At 45.8% G+C, this 23,052-nt stretch overlaps 1 protein-coding gene across 4 annotated transcripts in view; it reads left to right on the top strand.

The window, feature by feature from the left end:
- The window catches only part of ENTREP2 (endosomal transmembrane epsin interactor 2), a 1,647,307-nt gene that overhangs the window by 1,617,968 nt on the left and 6,287 nt on the right, over positions 1-23,052 (top strand). For 2 of the 4 annotated variants that reach the window (XM_069765839.1, XM_069765841.1), the window contains one exon: positions 16,087-16,409. In XM_069765839.1, the coding sequence (XP_069621940.1) occupies positions 16,087-16,409 (323 nt within the window). The remainder of the gene's footprint in view (positions 1-16,086; positions 16,410-23,052) is intronic. The other 2 variants (XM_069765840.1, XM_069765842.1) reach the window with 1 other exon arrangement.

The raw sequence follows: 23,052 nt of genomic DNA, 5'->3' as shown, positions 1-23,052 counted from the left end.
CACAACACTGGCCAGGATAGCGAATGCCTGCAACCAATTCACGAAAGTCTGCGGTATAAGCCGCCACCTACGCTTCTCTTCCTCCTCCTTCTTGCTCTCGTCTTTTTTCCCCTTGTCCAAGTTAAACTTTTCCAGCGGGAGAAGGGAAAAGATTTCGACGTATTCGTCTTTCCAAATCTTTTCCCTCACTTCCTTCTTCAAATGGACCCCCAACGGGCCCTCGAAGCACACAAACACTTCGCCATGCGCCCTGTCATCTAAATGAATCCTGCATTCTTTCTCTTTCTCGGTCTGTACTGATACAGACACCGGCTCAACAGCGCTGTTATGCGCCACCAGGCCTCAACCCGGAAACACTCGCCCGGCTTCCCGCGGCCCTACCCACGCGGCCAACTGACCAGGCAAAGATACACCACTATCCAGCCGCGCGATCAACTCTCTAACATTACCCAGCAGTTTGCTAATGCCAGCTTCCCCCAAACCGGCCGCCACCGACGCGCTCTGACTAACTGCACCCGACGCCCCCACCGTACCGACCCCCACAGACTGAGATACCGCAATGGATGAACAAGACATGGAGCTATACTCACCGGGCTGCGAGAGAGCTGTGATCCCTCCAGCCGCTGGGCGTGCGTCCATACCGTCGATGGATGATCTCGAAGCTCCTTCCGGGGGAAGAGGTCCACTGATGACCGACCTCAAGGATCCCGCTGGTGATGCTGCAGAGGGCCCAGCGGCCCTGGAAACGGGGAGCCTGTTGCTTGCAGATGAGCCAGCGGGCCCCTGTACCGGGGCGTCCCTGCTGACTCCGGACCCGCTGCCCGATCCACGCTGCGGGGAGTGATGCGATGATCCACTGCCAGCACTCCAGTGCTGGCACGCGCCGAGAGCGCCATCAGCGCCATCTACTGGCAGGTCCAGCAACCCCGAAACCACTGGGGGGCCACCTGCCGCTGCATCCGCTGCTGTGCTCCACCGCTGGGTCATTCCCGACGATGAAGCAGGACGCCTGCCAGGTGAGTTACCCCGGCGGCCTGCTGTAACATGCCCGGGTCCTCCTGTAGCCCCAGCGCGCGCTGACACAGCCCAAGGCACAGGGGGGGAAGGGCCGCGCGACGCTGTAGGCCTCAGCCCGGCCGGTGGATTCCTCCCAGCCCGGGGCCTGCTGGGGCACTTGGATGCAGGCGCCCGGACTGGAGGGTCCCGAGAGGGGCTCCGGCGCCGACGCTGAGGCCCGGACGGGACGTCGGGTGAAAGCCGCGCTGGGGGACGTACCCGGCGAGAACGCCGCAGCGCTCCGGAATCCGACGCTGCAGTGCCACTTCCACCGCCGATGATCCCCGCCACCTGTGCTTCTAGCCAGCCTGGCGGCTGGCTCTGCGCTGCTCTCCTAAGGGACTCCAGGGCCTGGGCCACGAACGCCATGGTGAGTGGAGGAGCGAGGGGACTTCTCCTCGTGCTTCAGAGCGGGAAAGTGCCCCGCTCCTCCCCCCTAACATTATAAACCCCCCCACCCATTACCATAGCCAACCCCTCCCATGACTCATTACCCACCCCCACCCCTTTCCTTCCCCAACCCCTGTCATGAAGGCTTCCACTAAGCGCCGCATGGGGGATGGGCGCCTGCTCCAGCCTGTGCTTTTTGAAGAGAGAGGAGGGAGAGGAGGGAGGGGTTTGGGTGTGTTTTGGAGTGGGTGTGCTGGGTTTGGGCTTAGTGGCCAGTGCAATGCATCATGGAACTTGTAGTATTAGAGCACAATAACTCAGGAGAAAGGAAGTTGTCGATTAACCCCATGAGAGCTGGATCCGGCACTGAAGATGTGCTGCTACAGCATAATAAAAGGTAATATTGCTAAAACAAACACAGTGGATGTTTTCAGTGGCACATAATAGCAAGATTTATGAAAAAAAAAAGTTATTATAGTGGACAACTTCTTTAATGTCAAAGTAATATCAACATATGTGGCTATGGGTAAGCAGTAATGATGAGCGAGTGTGTTCATTACTCGAGTTTTCCCAAGCATGCTCGGGTGTTCTTCGAGTATTTGGGCATGTTCATAAATTTAGTTTGTGTCGCAGCAGCTGCATGATTTATCGGCTGCTAGACAGCCTGAATACATGTGGGGATTTCCTAGCAAACATCCCTGCATATATTCAGGCTTGTGCATGAAAATGAAGGTATCCAGCTCAGGAAATAAAATCAAAAGTCTTTATATGGACAAATTTAAAAAGTAAGCTGCTTGACAAACCAGTACATACTGGAGGAAGGAATGTCTTGAATAACTGGACGCGTTTCGAACACGTATAGTGCTCTTAGTCCTCAGCAAATCATGCAGCTGTGGTGACACAAACTAAATTTACGTGCACGCCTAAATACTCGGAGAACACCCAAGCATGCTCGGGAAAACTCGAGTAATGAGCGCACTTGCTCATCGCTAGTAAACAGATGTTAACCAGTAAAAATCAGTTAAATAATGCACTGCACTGTCAGACTGTTCATGCCTTTTTTTTAAAAAAAAAAGATACATTTCAAAAAATGATCTCTTTTGGCGGGGAGATGTCTGATGTGACTGTATTTATACCTATGCAGTAAGTAAGGGTGAAGCCATGGATTTTTGGCAAGCAGTGGTCAAAAAATTATCTTCTTTTAGGAAGTAGCAACTGGCTTGGCATTTACAAAGTGTAGAAGTAATAACTTGTTTTAAATCAATGTGTCTCTGCACATGTCAGCGTGTTTTCACGGACCATGTGTCCGTTTGGAATACACGGAGACATGTCAGTGTTCGTGGGAGCGCACGGATCACACGGACCCATTAAAGTCAATGGGTCCGTGTAAAACACGTACCGCACACAGATGCTGTCTGTGTGCAGTCCGTGTGCCGTGCAGGAGACAGCGCTACAGTAAGCGCTGTCCCCCTAGCTTGTGGTGCTGAAGCCCCATTCATTTCTTCTCTCCAGCAGCGTTCGCTGGAGAGAAGGAATGAAAAATCTTTTTTTTTTTTGTTGTTAAAATAAAGTTCCTGGTTATCGTCCCCCTCCCTCCTCCTGTGCGCCCGCCCACTGGGAGTGGAGCCACATATTCATCACTGTAATAAGCGGCACCACGTGACCGCTCATACAGGGAGAGCTGCGATGCTGAGAGGAGTCATCGGGGGAGCTGGGTAAGTATTTTAATGCCAGCGGGCGGGCGCACAGGAGGAGGGAGGGGGGAGATAACCAGGAACTTTATTTTAACAACAACAACAAAAAAAAAAAGATTTTTCATTCCTTCTTTCCAGCGAACGCTGCTGGGAAGAAGAAATGAATTCTGGATTCAGCACCCAAAGCTCAGGACAGCGCTTAACTTTAGCGCTGTCTCCTGCACGGTGCATGTGGTACCCAGTCGGCACACGGACGGCACACGGCTGCTGCATGTGTGCCACACTGATGTGCCATGTGAGCACACGGACACACGGACACGGATAACTCCGGTACCGATTTTTCCGGTACCGGAATTATCTGGACGTGTGGGACAGGCCTTAAACAGTATTGTCAATAAAGATGCAAGAGGAAGCACCAGTCCAGACCAGATTGTATACAATTAGCCCATGATACTTTAACTGTTTTAGGGCAGCAGTATATTTTTGCTGCAAAATTCTTTAACATTTCATGTTGATAGCAAAAAAGACAGAATGAAGAAGAAATGGCTATTAACAAAACATTTACATTTTTTCTCTTTTTTTGGATGAGCAACAGGTTTGTTTTCTGAAAAATGAAGAAGCAATGGCTTTAACAAGCCTTTCAAAAAATATCCTTTCATTTAGGATCAGCAACAGATTTATGGAAAGTGAAAAAGAAATAGATTTTTAACAAGCTATCCAAAAATGATTCCTTTATTTGGGAGCAGGGTCAGGGCAGTGACAACGGTAGCAAGAGCACAGTATGCAACAGATGTACAGGCAGGAGATACTGTGTATGTCATGTGCAATGGCAGCAGTTGAACATAATGTTTATGCAGGCAGATCCAATCTATTCATTGGGATTAGCTATAGGTGAATAAAAATTCTCACTTACAAAGAACAATCTGGTCTGCTTTCATATGACAAAGTCACCTGCTATGCTGAATACCGTCTGACAGTATACTACAGACTGGAAAAGACACTGTACCCATGGCAAACTGTGCCAGTTTTGGCTACCGGTCCAATGTGCTGAACCTTAAGTCTATAGGTTCAGGGCTCATGATTAGTATTGAGCCACCTCCCTAGTGTTCGGGTTCGGTTCGTCGCACAGGGATATTTTCGACGAACTGTTCGTCGAACGTTCGAAGAACACCTTTGAACCCCATTGAAACCAATGGCAGGCAAACATAAAAACACATACAAAAACATAGAAAACACATAGAAAACACCTTAAAAGGTGTCCAAAAGCTGACAAACTGCTCAGAAGACACAACAAACACATGGAAAAGTCACAACTACATATAGTCATGCGAAAAGAAAAGAGGTGGAGGAGTAAAAGGAGGAGGAGACACAGATATAGGTATGTCATGCCTTTCTAAAATCAAGAAAGGCTGGAGTAAAAATCTAAACTCACTCTACCAACACCCAGACGTCTTGACAAAAAAAAATAAAAAAAGAAATATCTTTAGGTAGAATGGCGGCGGGTCCATTCAGAACACTTTCCTTAGAAGACGTAGTGGTACCCCCGTTGGGAGTTGTGCCAAAAAATGAACCCAATACATTCAGACTAATCCATCATTTGTCATATCCAAGGGGCAGGTCAGTAAACGACAACATCAATGCGGAACCAAGTACAGTACTATGTACTGTACCTCCTTTGACGAGGCAATCAGGCGGGTAAAGAAGTTGGTAAGGGGCACCCTAATGGCCAAAACAGACATTGAAGGGGCGTTCCGGTTACTACCTGTGCCTCCGAATAGTGTCCTCCCATTGGGCTGCTTCTGTGAAGGTGCATACTACATAGATCGCTGTTTGCCCATGGGGTGCTCCATATCCTGCTCACTATTTGAGGTGTTTAGTTGCTTTCTTGAATGTGTCGTCATGGATGTTTGTAAGGCGGCACATATTATCCATTACATCGACGACTTCTTATGCCTGGGCCCAAAAGATTCGGCACATTATGAAAACACGTGGTAGTCCACCTGTGAGAAGGAGAGAGCTGGAGGGAGAGTGGACACCCCAGAGCCGAGGGGTTAGATTGAGAAAGAAAGAAGGCGGTGTAGTTTGCTTCATGGGTGGGGTACTCTGCTGAGTAGCAGAAATTGCTACTAGGCCCAAAAGGATTTCCTGAGCCAAATGCCGTTAAAAAATAGTACTTAGGTAAACAGGCGGTGTAGCTTGCTTCATGGATGGGGTACGCTGCTGAGTAGCACTAAATTCTACTAGGCCCAAAAGGATTTCCTGGGCTAGATGCCGTTAAAAAATAGTACTTAGGTAAACAGGCAGTGTAGCTTGCTTCATGGGTGGGGTATGCTGCTGAGTAGCACCAAATTCTACTATGCTCAAAAGGATTTCCTGGGCCAGATACCGTTAAAAATAGTACTTAGGTAAACAGGCAGTGTAGCTTGCTTCATGGGTGGGGTACACTGCTGAGTAGCACTAAATTCTACTAGGTCCAAAAGGATTTCCTGTTCTAGATGCCGTTACAAAATAGTAGTTAAGTAAAAAGGCGGTGTAGCTTGCTTCAAGGGTGAAGTATGCTGCTGAGTAGCACCAAATTCTACTAGGCCCAAAAGGATTTCCTGGGTTAGATGCCGTTACAAAATAGTAGTTAGGTAAATAGGCGGTAGAGCTTGCTTCATAGGTGGGGTATGCTGCTGAGTTGCACCAAATTCTACTAGGCCCAAAAGGATTTCCTGGGCTAGATGCCGTTACAAAATAGTAGTTAGGTAAACAGGTGGTGTAGCTTGCTTCATGGGTGAAGTACGCTGATGAGTAGCACCAAATTCTACTAGGCCCAAAAGGATTTCCTGGGCTAGATGCTGTTACAAAATAGTAGTTAGGTAAAAAGGCGGTGTAGCTTGCTTCATGGGTGGGGTACGCTGCTGAGTAGCACTAAATTCTACTAGGCAAAAAGGATTTCCTGGGCCAGATGCCATTAAAAATAGTACTTAGGTAAACAGGCGGTGGGTGGCTGGGCTACTCTGCTGACTAGCAGAAACTGAAGCTTTGGAGCAGACCTCTGAACCCCAGGCCACAGTATGAGTAGACAACTCTGCAGACGACCCCACCCACCTGGAATTGACAATGGCAACGTCATGTAAAACTCAGCATCAATTTCTCCAGAGTTTTTTAAAACCGTTGGTGAGGAGATTTTCAAAAATCATCAAGCTTTTAGTCTCCCCAAGATGACACAGGGGTAGAAACGTCCTTGCGGATCCAGGATTTGTTCATCTTGATGAATGTTAGTCTGTCTACATTGTCACTGGACAGCCGCGTGCGCTTATCTGTCAGCACACCACCAGCAGCGCTGAACACACGTTCAGAGAGAACGCTGGCTGCGGAGAACAACAAGATCTCCAAGGCGTGAGTGGCGAGCTCAGGCCATTTTTCAAGATTGGAAGCCCAAAATGAGCAAAGGTCCAGTTCCACAGTCATGGCATCGATGTTAACTTGGATATACTCTTGTACCATCCTCTCTAGGTGTTGGCTGTGCATCAGACTTCGTGTCTCCTGTGGCCTTGCAAAGGATGGTCTAAAAAAATCTTAAAACATAGTAACATAGTAACATAGTTAGTAAGGCCGAAAAAAGACATTTGTCCATCCAGTTCAGCCTATATTCCATCATAATAAATCCCCAGATCTACGTCCTTCTACAGAACCTAATAATTGTATGATACAATATTGTTCTGCTCCAGGAAGACATCCAGGCCTCTCTTGAACCCCTCGACTGAGTTTGCCATCACCACCTCCTCAGGCAAACAATTCCAGATTCTCACTGCCCTAACTGTAAAGAATCCTCTTCTATGTTGGTGGAAAAACCTTCTCTCCTCCAGACGCAAAGAATGCCCCCTTGTGCCCGTCACCTTCTTTGGTATAAACAGATCCTCAGCGAGATATTTGTATTGTCCCCTTATATACTTATACATGGTTATTAGATCGCCCCTCAGTCTTCTTTTTTCTAGACTAAATAATCCTAATTTTGCTAATCTATCTGGGTATTGTAGTTCTCCCATCCCCTTTATTAATTTTGTTGCCCTCCTTTGTACTCTCTCTAGTTCCATTATATCCTTCCTGAGCACCGATGCCCAAAACTGGACACAGTACTCCATGTGCGGTCTAACTAGGGATTTGTACAGAGGCAGTATAATGCTCTCATCATGTGTATCCAGACCTCTTTTAATGCACCCCATGATCCTGTTTGCCTTGGCAGCTGATGCCTGGCACTGGCTGCTCCAGGTAAGTTTATCATTAACTAGGATCCCCAAGTCCTTCTCCCTGTCAGATTTACCCAGTGGTTTCCCGTTCAGTGTGTAATGGTGATATTGATTCCTTCTTCCCATGTGTATAACCGTGGTCCAGCCTATAGCTTACCTCTTCATAAAAACTGATTAGATTGGTTTGACAGGAGCGATTTCTCATAAACCCATGCTTATATGAAGTTAAACAGTTATTCTCATTGAGATAATCCAGAATAACATCCCTCAGAAACCCTTCAAATATTTTACCAACAATCCAACGATTGGAAAAAATTGCTGTTACCACCAGATATGATGTTACTGTTACGGTTAGAGTGATGACTTGATTGTCCCACTGTTGGCAAGTTAGAACTCAGAGATTGACTACGTGCACCACTGGGTGTTTTGTGGAAAAGCAGATGTTGGATTCTGTAACAATCTCTGCTGATACTCCTGCATGCGTGAATCCCTTTCTATGGCAGGAATTATTTCACCAAATTTGCTTTTGTACCGGGGATCTAAGAGTGTGGCAACCCAGTAGTCGGCATTACTTCGGATTCTGACAATCCGAGGGTCATGTTGCAGGTAGTGCAGCAAGAAGACACTCATGTGTCTTGCGCATCCAGGAGGACCAAGTCCTTGTTGTCTTGGTGGTGGTGAGGTGGGAATCATGCTTCCTTCGTCTGCCCTCTCCCCCCAACCTCGCACAACAGAAATGCGATCAAGGTCTCCCTCATCTGAGACCAGTCTTCCATGCCCAACGCCAGTTCATCCTCCACTTCTTCCTTGCCTCCTGCACCTTCCTCAACAGTTTGGTTGCTACCATGCGCCCTCGGTAATCCCTCTCCCCCAGCCTCCAATGCCAGCCGCTTTGGTGCTGCCAACCTTCTTGACATTGGAGATATGATCCCTTCTGCATATGACTCCTCTTGTTCCTCCTCCTCCTCCTTTTCTTGTTCCACCACCTGACTTCGAACACTGTGTAAGGTGTGCTCCAGCATGTAAATCACCGGAATGGTCATTCTGATAATGGCATCGTCAGCACTAAACATCTTCGTTGCTATTTCAAAACTGTGCAGACGGGTGCATAGGTCCCTGATCTGAGACCACTCCTGCAGCGTGATTTGCCCCAACTCTTGATCTCGTTGGCCCAGGCTATACGTCATAGCGTATTACACCAGGGCTCGTCGATGCTGCCACACTCACTGCAACATGTGCAGAGTTGAATTCCACCATGTGGGCACATCGCATTTCAGCCGGTGAACTGGCAGGCCCAACGACTTCTGTAGAGATGCAAGTCGTCGAGCTGCGGGATGTGAATGGCGGAAGTGAGCACACATCGACCGTGCCCTCTGCAGAAGCCCATCTAGTTTGGGATAGTGGTATAAAAATTGCTGGACAACCAGGTTCAAAAGTGAGCCATACAAGGCACGTGTGTGACATTGCCCTGGCGAAGGGCCGCACCCAGGTTTGCAGCATTGTCGCACACAGCCTTGCCTGGCTGCAGGTTGAGTGGAGAAAACCATTGATGGAACTCGGTCTCATGAGCTGACCACAACTCCTCAGCTGTGTGACTCACACAGGCTTATTCACATTGCATGGCGATTAAGCCTCCTTACCTTGACAAGCCAGAGATGGTATGTCACTCTCAATAAGGAGAAACGATACCCCCTTAGACCCCAGTCCAGAGCCTCTCAACTAGCCAAATTAGTTCTCATGCTTCGCACTGACGAGGGCCAACAGCCTGAAATACCGTGTCTGCGAATTGAGATACTGATTTGGCTTTTATCCTAAGTCATATTGCACGACTCGTTAAAGGGTTGATTGTGACATGTAGGATCGCTACTTCCAACAGGTGGAGCTATAGAGTTTAAATCCTCTTTTTTCTCAGAAGAGGCAATTTGCATATCACATTTTCCAGACATTTCAATGTAAACACTGCCTGATGCCATTGAGCCCTGGTGACAGCATAGTGAGGAGGTGTGCAGGATTCCTTCTGTCCAGTTACAACGCGGGTGGAATTACCAGACAAGCTTTGGGTGCAGGTGGAAGACCAAGAGGAGGTTGAGGAGGCAGAAGCAGTGAAGGAACTTCTAGATACAGAGGATCGATGAGCAACTCATGGGGACGGCAAGACTTGGACAGCAGCCCCTTCTCCTGATGTCCCCGTAGTTGCCCAGTGCCCAGTCATCGACATGTAACGCCCCTGTCCATGTCTACTCGTCCAAGTGTCTGTGGTGAAATGCACCCTGTCAAACACAGAGTTTCTCAAGGAAGAGGTGATGTTGTGTGCGACATGCTGGTGTAGCGCAGGCACAGCTTTCTTTGAGAAGTAGTGGCGACTGGGCATCTGGTACTGGGGCACTGCGACGGACAGAAGGTCTCAAAAATCCTCTGTGTCCACCAGGCAGAAAGGCAGCATTTTTGTAGCCAACAGCTTGCAGATGGAGAAATTCAACATCTTAGCTTTGTCATGGCTAGGAGGAAATGGTCTTTTACTTGTCCATATCTGAGGGACTGAGGGCTGGCTGCCGTGCTTAGACGGAGTTGAGTAGGGTGTCCCCGGCAAACTGCTGGTCTGTGAGGAAGGTGCAGGCGGAGATGTTATGCTGCCTTCATCAAAATGTGGTGTCGATGTCGGAGAGTGCTCAACACCAGCAGGTGTTTCCACTTGCAAATGACCTGACGACCTGCCAATCACACTGGCTGTTGCGGGTAAAGAGATGGAAGGTCTGCATCCAAAACCATGTGCGACTGCTGTCCCCACAGTCACAGAGGATGAAAAGGACGCGGATGCACTTGATGGGGCAGACAGTGGTTGACCCGGCCCACTAGGCCGCATTGTAGCACAGTGAGCTTCCCACTGCAACTTATGCCTCATATCCATGTGACGGTTCATGCATGAAGTACTCAAGCTAGTGATTTTTTTGGCCTCTACTGAGATTTTCTTGACAAATCTTACAGACAACATGAGTTGGATCATCCTTTGCGATGTCAAAAAATGCCCAAGCTATGCAAGGCTTAGAGTCCGTGCGACCTGAAGAGCCACCACGACTTCTGGTCTGAGGCACAGTTGGGGTTGAGGATGCAGTTGTTGATGTGCTTCCAGTACTCCGTCTTTGTCCAGGAAGGCGCACCGTTACCTCATCGTCAGACTCGTCACTAGCATCCTCCTCCACATCCTCTGCTAACCTCATGGACGGGCGGACAGGGGGTTGACAGTAAGTGGGGTCTACAACCTCGTCATCATCATCCTGTGTGTTCTCACTCCCGTCGTTCTCAGAGCCAACCTCTTCCTGCCCCGACCGAAAAGTCAAGTTTTCGTTCCAATCAGGTATCTCAGTCTCATCATCATTTTCCTCATAGTCTCCATCAACAGGAGTTACAGTTTGGGAACGAGGGTCTACATAATGCTCAGAATCTTCTTCATCTGGGCCTGGATCCGACTCACAAAGATTCATCAGTGCAGATCATTTCCTCGTCTGGATTCACAGAAGCTCTGGAGCAGACATCTGATTCCCAGGCTATAGTATGCGTAAACAGCTCTACGAACTGACTCAACCATGTGTGTTACCCCATGCTCAGACGGGCAGCTGGAGACTTGGGAGCTGTGAGGAAGCAAGTGCGATTGGGGTGACAACTTTGAGGACTGGAGTAGTTGTGATGTTGAAGTTGGCATGGAGGAGAGCCCACTTGAATGAGCACTTGATATCCATTCAAGCACCTGCTGTTTTTGTGCCTCATCTGGAATTTTTGGCGATGCTTGTAGTGATGGTCGTAAGAAAAGGATCATATCAGATTGTCCATGAAAAAAAGTAGACATCTTACTTTAGCTGGAAGATGGTCTTCCTTCTGCAGATGTTACTGTTTCTTGTCCACCTACCCCACGAACACAACCTTTTTTTCCCTTTCCAACACGCCTATTCCCCTTTCCACCAGCATCAGGCCATTTGCCACTCAATTTAGTGCTTAACTAATTGGCAACTCTGTATCTGTAGTTTTTGGCACAACAACCGATGGATGAGAACCGAGCAGAACTGAGTGGCCACACTGTGCTACTAGGCCCAAAACTATTAACTGGATTAGATGCAGTGAAAATTGAGATACACAGGCGGTGTAGTTAGTTTCATAGGCGGGCTACTCTGCTGACATGCAGACACTCCTAGGCCCTAAACTAATAACTGGACTAGATGCAGTGAAAATTGTGATACACAGGCGGTATGGTTTGTTTCACAGGTGGGCTACTCTGCTGACGTGCAGACACTGCTGACGTGCAGACACTGCTCCTAGGCCCAAAACTAATAACTGGATTAGATGCAGTGAAAATTGAGATACACAGGTGGTGTAGTTAGTTTCACAGGCGGGCTACTCTGCTGACATGCAGACACTGCTCCTAGGCCCAAAACTATTAACTGGATTAGATGCAGTGAAAATAGAGGTACACAGGCGGTGTAGTTAGTTTCACAGGCGGGCTACTCTGCTGACGTGCAGACACTGCTCCTAGGCCCAAAACTATAAACTGGGTTAGATACAGTAAAAATTGAGATACACAGGCGGTGTAGCCAGCTTCACAGGCGGGCTAGTCAGATGACTATCAGACAATGCTACTAGCCCAAAAGGATTGGCTGAGCTAGATTACACCAAATTCTATGACAAACACTTGCACAGCACTGGCACAGACCTGCCTGGCAAACAGTGCTATGAACTGCTGTAACCTACCCTGAAAAGGGCTGATATTACAACTAGTCCTGACTCCTCCCGACTCCTTAAACCTATCTCTCTGACAATTCGCTCCAAAAAAACACTCTTAGTCTATATAGCGCCAACAGCAGCGGTGCCGTCTAACACTAAGCTGCAGCAGTAAGGAAATGGTGGCGACGGGGCAAAAGGCTGGTTCTTATAGGGCAAGGACATGTGACATACACAGCCAATGACACATGCCCTTGCTTTTGTGCATCACATGCACATTGCTGTGTGTGTGTGTGTGCACTGCTGATAGGCTGAGAGACTGCACCGCCCCACTGTAAATGCGGGAAAGAATAAAAAATGGAGATCGGCGTTATTTCAGCACAGATCTATCCCCCCGCCCTCCCCCCGCTCACTATACACTGAAACAGTCTATTAGCAATGATAAACAGTTTTAATGTGCAAATCAAGCTAGGCTTTTGGTGAACGAACAGTTATCGAACAGATACTCAAACAGCTGCATTTTAAGCAAATTGTTCGGGTTCGTCAAACGACTCGAACACCACCCAAAAGAGATCAAATTTGAAATTGGCGAACAGTTCGACTCGAACACCGCTCATCTCTACTTATGATATCTGACATATGTCAGATGTCCAAAGTAGAAGGACAGCGCTCCAGCCGGGTGTTAAGGTCCAATAATCTTTATTTCAGCCATGATAAAACAGCCAACAGTCCAGGTGTGACTGAACATGCTTTTTAGGCAGGATGTATCTGTTTTCTGATGTTCCACAATTTGGGCAGGGGATAATAAAACCTTTGGTCCAATATATATCTTAATTATATTATAATCACTGCTGCTGCTTTAACTAATTGCTGTAGCCATAACTCTGACACAGGTGGGGGAACATTGACTTTAAGAGGATTGGAGAGTAGTCTCTTGTTGAGACATGGGGTCCATAAGCGTATGGCAGTGAAAGCTTTGCCAGGAAGAGAACACAGGTTATCCTGGTAATATGCCAATTTTGGCTCCCTTTCAGAAGTCAGAAAAAATTCCCTCATTTTGCTTTTATGTTGAGGGTTTAATCTAACAAATACTCATTCTTTTGCTTGATTATATGTAACATAGTAACATAGTAACATAGTTAGTAAGGCCGAAAAAAGACATTTGTCCATCCAGTTCAGCCTATATTCCATCATAATAAATCCCCAGATCTACGTCCTTCTACAGAACCTAATAATTGTATGATACAATATTGTTCTGCTCCAGGAAGACATCCAGGCCTCTCTTGAACCCCTCGACTGAGTTCACCATCACCACCTCCTCAGGCAAGCAATTCCAGATTCTCACTGCCCTAACAGTAAAGAATCCTCTTCTATGTTGGTGGAAAAACCTTCTCTCCTCCAGGCGCAAAGAATGCCCCCTTGTGCCCGTCACCTTCCTTGGTATAAACAGATCCTCAGCGAGATATTTGTATTGTCCCCTTATATACTTATACATGGTTATTAGATCGCCCCTCAGTCGTCTTTTTTCTAGACTAAATAATCCTAATTTCGCTAATCTATCTGGGTATTGTAGTTCTCCCATCCCCTTTATTAATTTTGTTGCCCTCCTTTGTACTCTCTCTAGTTCCATTATATCCTTCCTGAGCACCGGTGCCCAAAACTGGACACAGTACTCCATGTGCGGTCTAACTAGGGATTTGTACAGAGGCAGTATAATGCTCTCATCATGTGTATCCAGACCTCTTTTAATGCACCCCATGATCCTGTTTGCCTTGGCAGCTGCTGCCTTGCACTGGCTGCTCCAGGTAAGTTTATCATTAACTAGGATCCCCAAGTCCTTCTCCCTGTCAGATTTACCCAGTGGTTTCCCATTCAGTGTGTAATGGTGATATTGATTCCTTCTTCCCATGTGTATAACCTTACATTTATCATTGTTAAACCTCATCTGCCACCTTTCAGCCCAAGTTTCCAACTTATCCAGATCCATCTGTAGCAGAATACTATCTTCTCTTGTATTAACTGCTTTACATAGTTTTGTATCATCTGCAAATATCGATATTTTACTGTGTAAATATGGATGTGCTTGTCAACACAAAAGTAAGTGAGAATGCAGTTTGCCATTCTCATCGCCATGACTGAGGTCCTTGTTGGTTCACTTTCTGCATCACGCTCAACAATTAGTCAATATACCCAATTTTGTCATGGTTTCAATCAATTTTACTCTGACTGTCTGCCTTGACCCCTGCCTGTACCTCGAAAACGCAGTATCCACCACCAAATCCACCTGCTGCATGTGGTATTGTCCCTGAGCATCCCCAACAGCGCCAAGCCGGCGATGAACATGTAGACATCTCTGTCTGTCTTCTTTTTGGTTTCCTCTTACATCCTTGTGAGTGCTTTTTCCAAACAACTATGAATGAGGTGACATTGTTGACACCACAGTTGTCCTTACTGATCTAATTTTAGTAGCTTGTCAAAGTTCCCAAGTAAGTAACATGCATCTCTCATCAGCTGCCGATTACATATTTCAAGGTAACTCAAGACCACTATATGAACGGTCGTAACCGTGGTTACCTAAGCTACTACAATACTCTGTACATGGGATAAGCAACTTAGTTTATCAGAAGAAATTCTAATTGGAGATATTTGCTAATGTTATTATTATTACATTTTGGGATAGGATCTTGGAGATGGAACTACCCTTGTAACTCATTAGGCAGTTTGCGCTTCAGTAACTTCTAACAATGATGCCCGTGACCTTGCACCCCTTCAACAGTCGTTCTATTAACTCCTCAAGAAAGGCACTAACATTTACATGTGGGGAGCATCTCACAAGCCATGGCATTGTAGAGATACCCTGGCTTATTGATCTAGCCATCACAATTTGTCCCTTGTAAACTTCACTCAAATCCTTATGCTTGCCCATTTTTCTCCCTGCAATCATATCAAATTTAAGAGATGATTGTCCCTTTTCTATCTAAAATATCCCATTTCCTGACAGGTGGTATTATCACAGGGTAATCCATGTTATTCCCTTCACCTGTCAGTGGTTTAATGTTATGATTCATTGATGTACAGTACATTGAAATCAATTCTTATATGAATACAGCCTAGAACTAGGAACTAAAATTACTGTTTGCACTTTGGACAGAAACATATTGGAAAATGTATTTATTTTCTGTTTGCATATTTAAAATTAAAAAAAAGAATATTCTGTGTTAAAACTAGCTATAAAACTAGCCATTAGTGATGATGACCGAATATACTCGTTACTCCAGATTTCTCAAGCATGCTCAAGGGTCCTCCGAGTACTTTTTAGTGCTCGTAGATTTAGTTTTTCTTGCCGCAGCTGAATGATTTACATCTGTTAGCCAACATAAGTACATGTGGGGGTAGCCTGGTTGCTAAGGAATCCCCGCATGTACTTATGCTGGCTAACAGATGTAAATCATTCAGCTGCGGCAAGAAAACTTAATCTCCGAGCACTAAAAAATACTCGGAGGACCCCCGAGCATGCTCGAGAAATCTTGAGTAAGAAGTATATTCGCTCATCACTACTAGCCATATATGCTTGGCATTGTGTGTGTGCTTTGCTGCGAGCAACAAATTGGAGTTAAAACATCGTGGGCTAATATAGGTAGTATATTGGTTTTACTTTTTCTTGTAAAAAAAAAAGAAACTACTTTGACATTGTAGAATTAAGTGAAAAATGCTAAAATTGGAACTACTTACAAATCACATGTCGTACGCTGCCTTATGATTTGCTTCCAGATGGATTATACAGTACAGCAGCGTGCATGACTGAACCAGAATACATTTATTCAAAACGTGCGATGAATACTCCTAATCTACTAAATACTCACTTGGGAGAGTTTGATTTATTAATTATTTATGCTTTGCATCTAGATGCTTGATTATGCTTTTTATCCACTAAGACATTTTAGTCTTGATATTATGTTTCAATCTGTTCGGCTGTTTACCTTTTCCTTCTCTCTTTTCAGCTCCTTGCTCGTACCCGCATTTGATGGCCTCAGCCTGCCAGGAGTCAGGACACCACTTTTTGTTGGGGAGGCAAAAAGACAAGAAAGGCAGTCATCGAATCAAGCCCAAGGCCCTAAAAAACCTCTCAAAAGAGAGGCCCAACTCCCTGGTGGACCTGAAAGCGTACAAAGACACAAAGATTTTAGTGGCTAAATTCCTGGAACATTCCAACTGTCACCTGTCTCCAGAAGTACAGCATGTGGTAAATAGTATTAAGACTGTTATTAAATCAGATGAGCGGCACATGGAGGAAGCCATCTTTAGTGCCAACATTATAGACCAGGTAAACTAATATAGCAAAGCTAGTAACATAAAGACTGATAAACTCTACCTGAACAAAAGAGAAATCAGTGAGTCATCCATTCACAAAAAACAGTAGTAGAGCTTGGGCCGGCTTCATAGATCAGTAGATCAGTAGTTTTCATTGATCTTGGTCATTCAAAGTAACATTTGGATAACATGGTATAACTTTATTATTGTGGAAGGCTGGTAAATGGAGGCTTCAATAATATTAATTTGACTTTTAGGTGTCATTTTTCATTTTGGAATCCTTTCCAAATCAGTATTATTTATTTGACTGCAGTTTGCTAAGCAGCTGCCCATTGTCTTGTGGAAAATTACATTTGTCACATGCTTGATACTTACAACAATTGCTCATTGAATTTTAGGCTAGGGTCATATCACTGTCTTTCTCTCATCTGAGAAAATCCATTCAATTTCGCTAATCACTCTCTAATTACTCTCTGGTCAGAGTGTGATCAGAGTGTCATCCAATTTTCTTGGATGAGGAGAATAACAATAAAATAATTCTCCGTCTTCATCCAAGTGCAGTCTGATTTCTACCACAATGGCTGAGTGTGATCTGAATCAGATGCAACTCATGCATGCTGCAATTTTTTTCCTCGCACCGAGTTGGTCCGAGGAAAAAAATCAAATGTGTGCATGGATCTATAGAAAATAAAAGGATCAAGTGCTGTCCATCAAGATGACAGATTGCACTTGTCCAATTTTTACAGTTGCGTGCATGAGCTCTTTGATGATCTATCCTAAGTATATAATCATTATCAATTCAATGGTGGGACTGACACCTGCACCCCAATGAACAGCTGATCTTGCTGCTGTCAGTGGCCAGATGTTAACAGTTACAGAACTGAACACTACCAAATAGTCAACTGTGCAATGGCTGCTACCCGGTGTTGCTGATCGGCCCCTATTTGAATGAATAGGAGTGGATCTGCAGTCCCAAGCAGTGGCCACATCACAGTTGATGGATTTGTGTTTTGCAGCTTTATAAGTACTTGAATCTGGCCACTGCAGGCACGGAAAACTGCTGATCAGTGGTCATGCAGGGTGTTTATCTGATATTGATGTCTTCTTCTTAGGATCGCCCGTCAATATAAAAGTACTGTAGCAACCCTTTTAGGTCCTCATACACATTACATAAAAGTAAGCCAAACCCATAAATTTCAGCTGGATTGGCTGAAGATCTCATGTGTATGGGGAGTCTTCTGACTCTCTCTTGACAGGTGATTTGGGGGAAATGAAAATCAGGTGGTTTTCGTTTTTTCACCCAATCCTTTTTTTGGGGTGGCAGATACTGTATGGTACTGTCAGATGTATCTGGCAATTAATTACTGTGCTAAGCCAAGCCAAGATTTCACGTAGAAGATCAAATAGGAATCATAGCTGTTGACCGAACCCTCATTTAATATACATTGGGGCCTTTAGAGAAAGTTCTTCAATCTCAGCATAAATGGATCTCAGAAACTATGGTTTCTTTTCTTGTAACTATAATTTTCTCAAGAAAAGAGCAGTAACATGATATGGTTTTCAGCTATGTCCCTCTTACTTAAAAGTGTTCACTTAAAAAAATAATCTGATTATTCCCCTTTTAGAAAGCGTATGAAGAATTTTGCAGCTTTTATCATTAAATGTGATAAATGTCAAGGTTTGTGCAAATGATGTCTTTTAAAACTGTTCAAACCTGACAGATTTTCTGGGAGGTAAACATTTGAAGACATGCCGGCATCTTTTGACCTCAAGCATCTTTTTTAGCGTATGGTCTAAAATAGTGAGGTAGCTTCTGCTTGGAAATCAAACTTCTTTTAACACCTTTGCATTTTTCGAAATCTGAAGTGGTTAAATGAGACTCACAAGACTATACATTTGCACACTCGCCCGAAAAACACGTCGTGTGCATGCGCCCTTAGGGTGTTGAGAAAATTCTAGACATTTGACACATTAAGCAACTGGTGATTCAGATCAGTGTTTTGCATACATTTTCTTTTACCAAAGTTACTGGATCCTGGGAAATGAGTAGAACTACATGTAAGGCCGGTTTCACACGTCAGTGGCTCCGGTACGTGAGGTGACAGTTTCCTCATGTACCGGAGCCACTGACACACGTAGACACATTGAAATCAATGCATCTGTGCAGATGTCATTGATTTTTTGCAGACCGTGTCAGTGTGGGAGACATGTCAGTGTTCGTGGGATTACACGGACCCATTAAAGTCAATGGGTCCGTGTAAAACACGTACCGCAAACGGACGTTGTCCGCGTGCAGTCCGTGTGCCGTGCAGGAGACAGCGCTACAGTAAGCGCTGTCCCCCCCACTGGTGCTGAAGCCCCATTCATATCTTCCCTGCAGCAGCATTTGCTGGAGAGAAGATATGAATATTCCTTTTTTTGTTTCTGGTGTTTAAAATGAATATCCATGTCCCCACCCCCCTCCCACCCCCTGTGCACCCGCCCGCTGTACTTAAAGTACTCACCCGGCTCTCTTGCTGGTGCTGCTTCCTGTCCTGGCCGCACCTTCTACTGTATGAGCGGTCACGTGGGGCCGACGATTACAGTCATGAATATGCAGCTCCACCTCCCATAGGGGTGGAGCCGCATATTCATTACTGTAAATGAGAGGCCCCACGTGACCGCTCATACAGTAGAAGATGCGGCCAGGACAGGAAGCAGCGCCAGCCAGCGAGGGAGCCGGGTGAGTATTTTAAGAACAGCGGGTGGGCGCACAGGGGGTGGGAGGGGGGTATGGGACATGGATATTTATTTTAAACACCAGAAACAAAAAAAAATGAATATTCATATCTTTTCTACAGCAAACGCTGCTGCAGGGAAGATATGAATGGAGGCTTCAGCACCAGATGCAGAGGACAGCGCTAAACTTTAGCGCTGTCTCCTGCACGGTGCGTGTGGTACCCAGTGGGCACACGTGTGCCACACTGATGTGCCACAGAAACGCACGGGCACACGGACACGGATAATTCCAGTACCGATTTTTCCGTTACCGGAATTATCTGGACGTGTAGGACTGCCCTAAGGAAGTCTTGGTCACTTCATTTTTTAAATCCCGCTCTTGGCTAAAGAGAACACATGAAAAACTTTACCAAAACGTTATGAAGTGGACGATAACTTCCGGATCTAAACATCTATAGTATACACACTATGACTAGCATTCGAATTTGAAATGAATCATATCAGAAATATTTTTATACCTGTACAATCTGAGGAACTGGAAAACAGCTTCTAAAATATCTAGTACATTTGAAAATGATCTTCTGCTGTCCTTCAGCTTTTCCTAAGAGACACTGGATGCTCATTGAAACTAGTCATGACTAGAGATGAGCAGATTGATTTGAGCATCAAGTTTAAGCCAAATTTCCTGAAATTCCACACTGTCTCGAACACCTAAAGATTAGTGTTGAGCCACCTCCCTAGTGTTCGGGTTCGTTTCGTCGAACAGGGATGTGTTCGACGAAATGTTCATTGAACACCGTCGAACCCCATTGAATCCAATGGCAGGCAAACACAAACACATACAAGCACATGAAAAACACATAGAAAACACCTTAAAAGGTGTCCAAAAGCTAACAAACTGCTCAGAAGACACAACAAACACATGGAAAAGTCACAACTACATATAGTCATGCAAAAAGAAAAGAGGTGGAGGAGTAAAAGGAGGAGGAGACACAGATATAGGCATGTCATGCCCTTCTAAAATCAAGAAAGGCTGGAGTAAAAATGTAAACTCACTCTACCAACACCCAGACGTCTTGACAAAAAAAAATAAAAAAAATTAATATCTTTAGGTAGAATGGCGGCGGGTCCACAACAACATCGACGTGGAACCAAGTACAGTACTATGTACTGTACCTCCTTTGACGAGGCAATAAGACGGGTGAAGAAGTTGGTAAGGGGCACCCTAATGGCCAAAACAGACATTGAGGGGGCATTCCGGTTACTACCTGTGCCTACGAATATTGTCCTCCCATTGGGCTGCTTCTGTGAAGGACCATACTACATAGATTGCTGTTTGCCCATGGGGTGCTCCATATCCTGCTCACTATTTGAGGCATTTAGTTGCTTCCTCGAATGTGTCATCATGGACGTTTGTAAGGTGGCACATATTATCCATTACCTCGATGACTTCTTATGCCTGGGCCCAAAAAGATTCGCCACAGTGTGAAAACACGCGGTAGTCCACCTGTGAGAAGGAGAGAGCTGGAGGGAGAGTGGACACCCCAGAGCCGAGGGGTTAGATTGAGAAAGAAAGAAGGCGGTGTAGCTTGCTTCATGGGTGGGGTACTCTGCTGAGTAGCAGAAATTGTTACTAGGCCCAAAAGGATTTCCTGGGCCAAATCCTGTTAAAAATAGTACTTAGGTTAACAGACGGTATAGCTTGCTTCATGGGTGGGGTACACTGCTGAGTTGCCCCAAATTCTACTAGGCCCAAAATGATTTCCTGGGCTAGATGCCATTACAAAATAGTAGTTAGGTAAACAGGTGGTGTAGCTTTCTTCATGGGTGGGGTACGCTGCTGAGTAGCACCAAATTCTACTAGGCCCAAAAAGGATTTACTGGGCTAGATGCCATTAAAAAATAGTACTTAGGTAAACAGGCAGTGTAGCTTGCTTCATGGGTGGGGTACTGTGCTGAATAGCACAAAATGCTATTAGGTACAAAACGACTTCCTGGAATAGATGCAGTTAAAAATTAGTAATTAGATCAACAGGCGGTGAAGCTTGCTTCATGTGTGAAGTACGCTGCTGAGTAGCACCAAATTCTACTAGGCCCAAAAGGATTTCCTGGGCTAGATGCTGTTACAAAATAGTTGTTAGGTAAACAGGCGGTGTAGCTTGCTTCATGGGTGAAGTACGCTGCTGAGTAGCACCAAATTCTGCAAGGCCCAAAGGGATTTCCTGGGCCAGATGCCATTAAAAATAGTACTTAGGTAAACAGGCGGTGGGTGGCTGGGCTACTCGGCTGACTAGCAGACACTGAAGCTTTGGAGCAGACCTCTGAATCCCAGGCCATAGTATGAGGGAACAACTCTGCAGACGACCCCAACCACCTGGAATTGACGATGGCAACGTCATGTAAAACTCAGCAAGGGGACTAAATAAAAGAGTCTCCATTTTTTCCAAAAATTCGGCCACAGACACCACTTAAGTGGCATCAATTTCGCCAGAGTTAACCAAAATAGTTGGTGAGGTGATTTTCAAAAATCATCAAGCTTTTAGTCTCCCCAAGATAACACAGGGGTAGAAAAGTCCTTGCAGATCTAGGATTTGTTCATCTTGATGAACGTTAGTCTGTCTACATTGTTACTGGACAGCCACGTGCGCTTATCTGTCAGCACACCACCAGCAGTGCTGAACACACGTTCATAGAGAACGCTGGCTGCGGGGCACGACAAGATCTCCAAGGTGGTGAGCTCAGGCCATTTTTCAAAATTGGAAGCCCAAAATGAGCAAGGGTCCAGTTCCAAAGTCATGGCATCGATGTTAACTTGGAGATACTTTTGTACCATCCTCTCTAGGCGTTGGCTGTGCGTCAGACTTCTTGTCTCCTGTGGCCTTGCAAAGGATGGTCTAAAAAAATCTTGAAATGATTGGAAAAAATTGCTGTTACCACCAAATACGATGTTACTGTTACGGTTTGAGTGATGACTCGATAGTCCCATGGTTGGCAAGTTAGAACTCAGAGATTAACTACGTGCACCACTGGTGTATTGTGGAAAAGCAGATGTTAGATTCTGTAACAGTCTCTGCTGATACTTCTGCATGCGTGAATCCCTTTCTATGGCAGGAATTATTTCGCCAAATTTGCTTTTGTATCAGGGATCCAAGAGTGTGGCAACCCAGTAGTCGGCATTACTTCGGATTCTGACAATCCGAGGGTCATGTTGCAGGTAGTGCAGCAAGAAGACACTCATGTGTCATGCGCATCCAGGAGGATCAAGTCCTTGTTGTCTTGGTGGTGGTGAGGCGAGAATCATGCTTCCTTCGTCAGCCCTCTCCCCCTACCTCGCACAACAGAAATTTGATCAAGGTCTCCCTCATCTGATGAGTCTTCCATGCCCAGCGCCAGTTCGTCCTCCACTTCTTCCTCGCTTCCTTTACCTTCCTCAATAGTTTGGCTGCTACCATGCGCCCTCGGTAATCCCTCTCCCCCAGCCTCCAATGCCAGCCGCCTTGGTGCTGCCAACCTTCTTCACCTTGGAGATATGATCCCTTCTGCATACGACTCTTCCTGTTCCACCACCTGAATCTGAACACTGTGTAAGGTGTGCTCCAACATGTAAATCACCGGAATGGTCATGCTGATAATGGCATCGTCAGCACTAAACATCTTCGTCGCTATTTCAAAACAGAAGGGTGCATAGGTCCCTGATCTGAGACCACTCCTGCAGCGTGATTTGCCCCACCTCTTGATCTCGTTGGCCCAGGCTATATGTCATAACGTATTGCACCAGGGCTCTTCGGTTCTGCCAGTCGCTGCAACATGTGGAGAGTCGAATTCCACCATGTGGGCACATCGCATTTCAGCCGGTGAACTGGCAGGCCCAACGACTTCTGTAGAGATGCAAGTCGTCGAGCTGCGGGATGCGAACAGCGGAAGTGAGCACACATTGA

This window comes from Ranitomeya imitator, chromosome 4 (genome assembly GCF_032444005.1).
Source record: "Ranitomeya imitator isolate aRanImi1 chromosome 4, aRanImi1.pri, whole genome shotgun sequence".
NCBI lineage: Eukaryota > Metazoa > Chordata > Amphibia > Anura > Dendrobatidae > Ranitomeya > Ranitomeya imitator.
The sequence above is the reverse complement of the archived record's forward strand: the minus strand, read 5'-3'. Positions and strand labels throughout refer to the sequence as shown.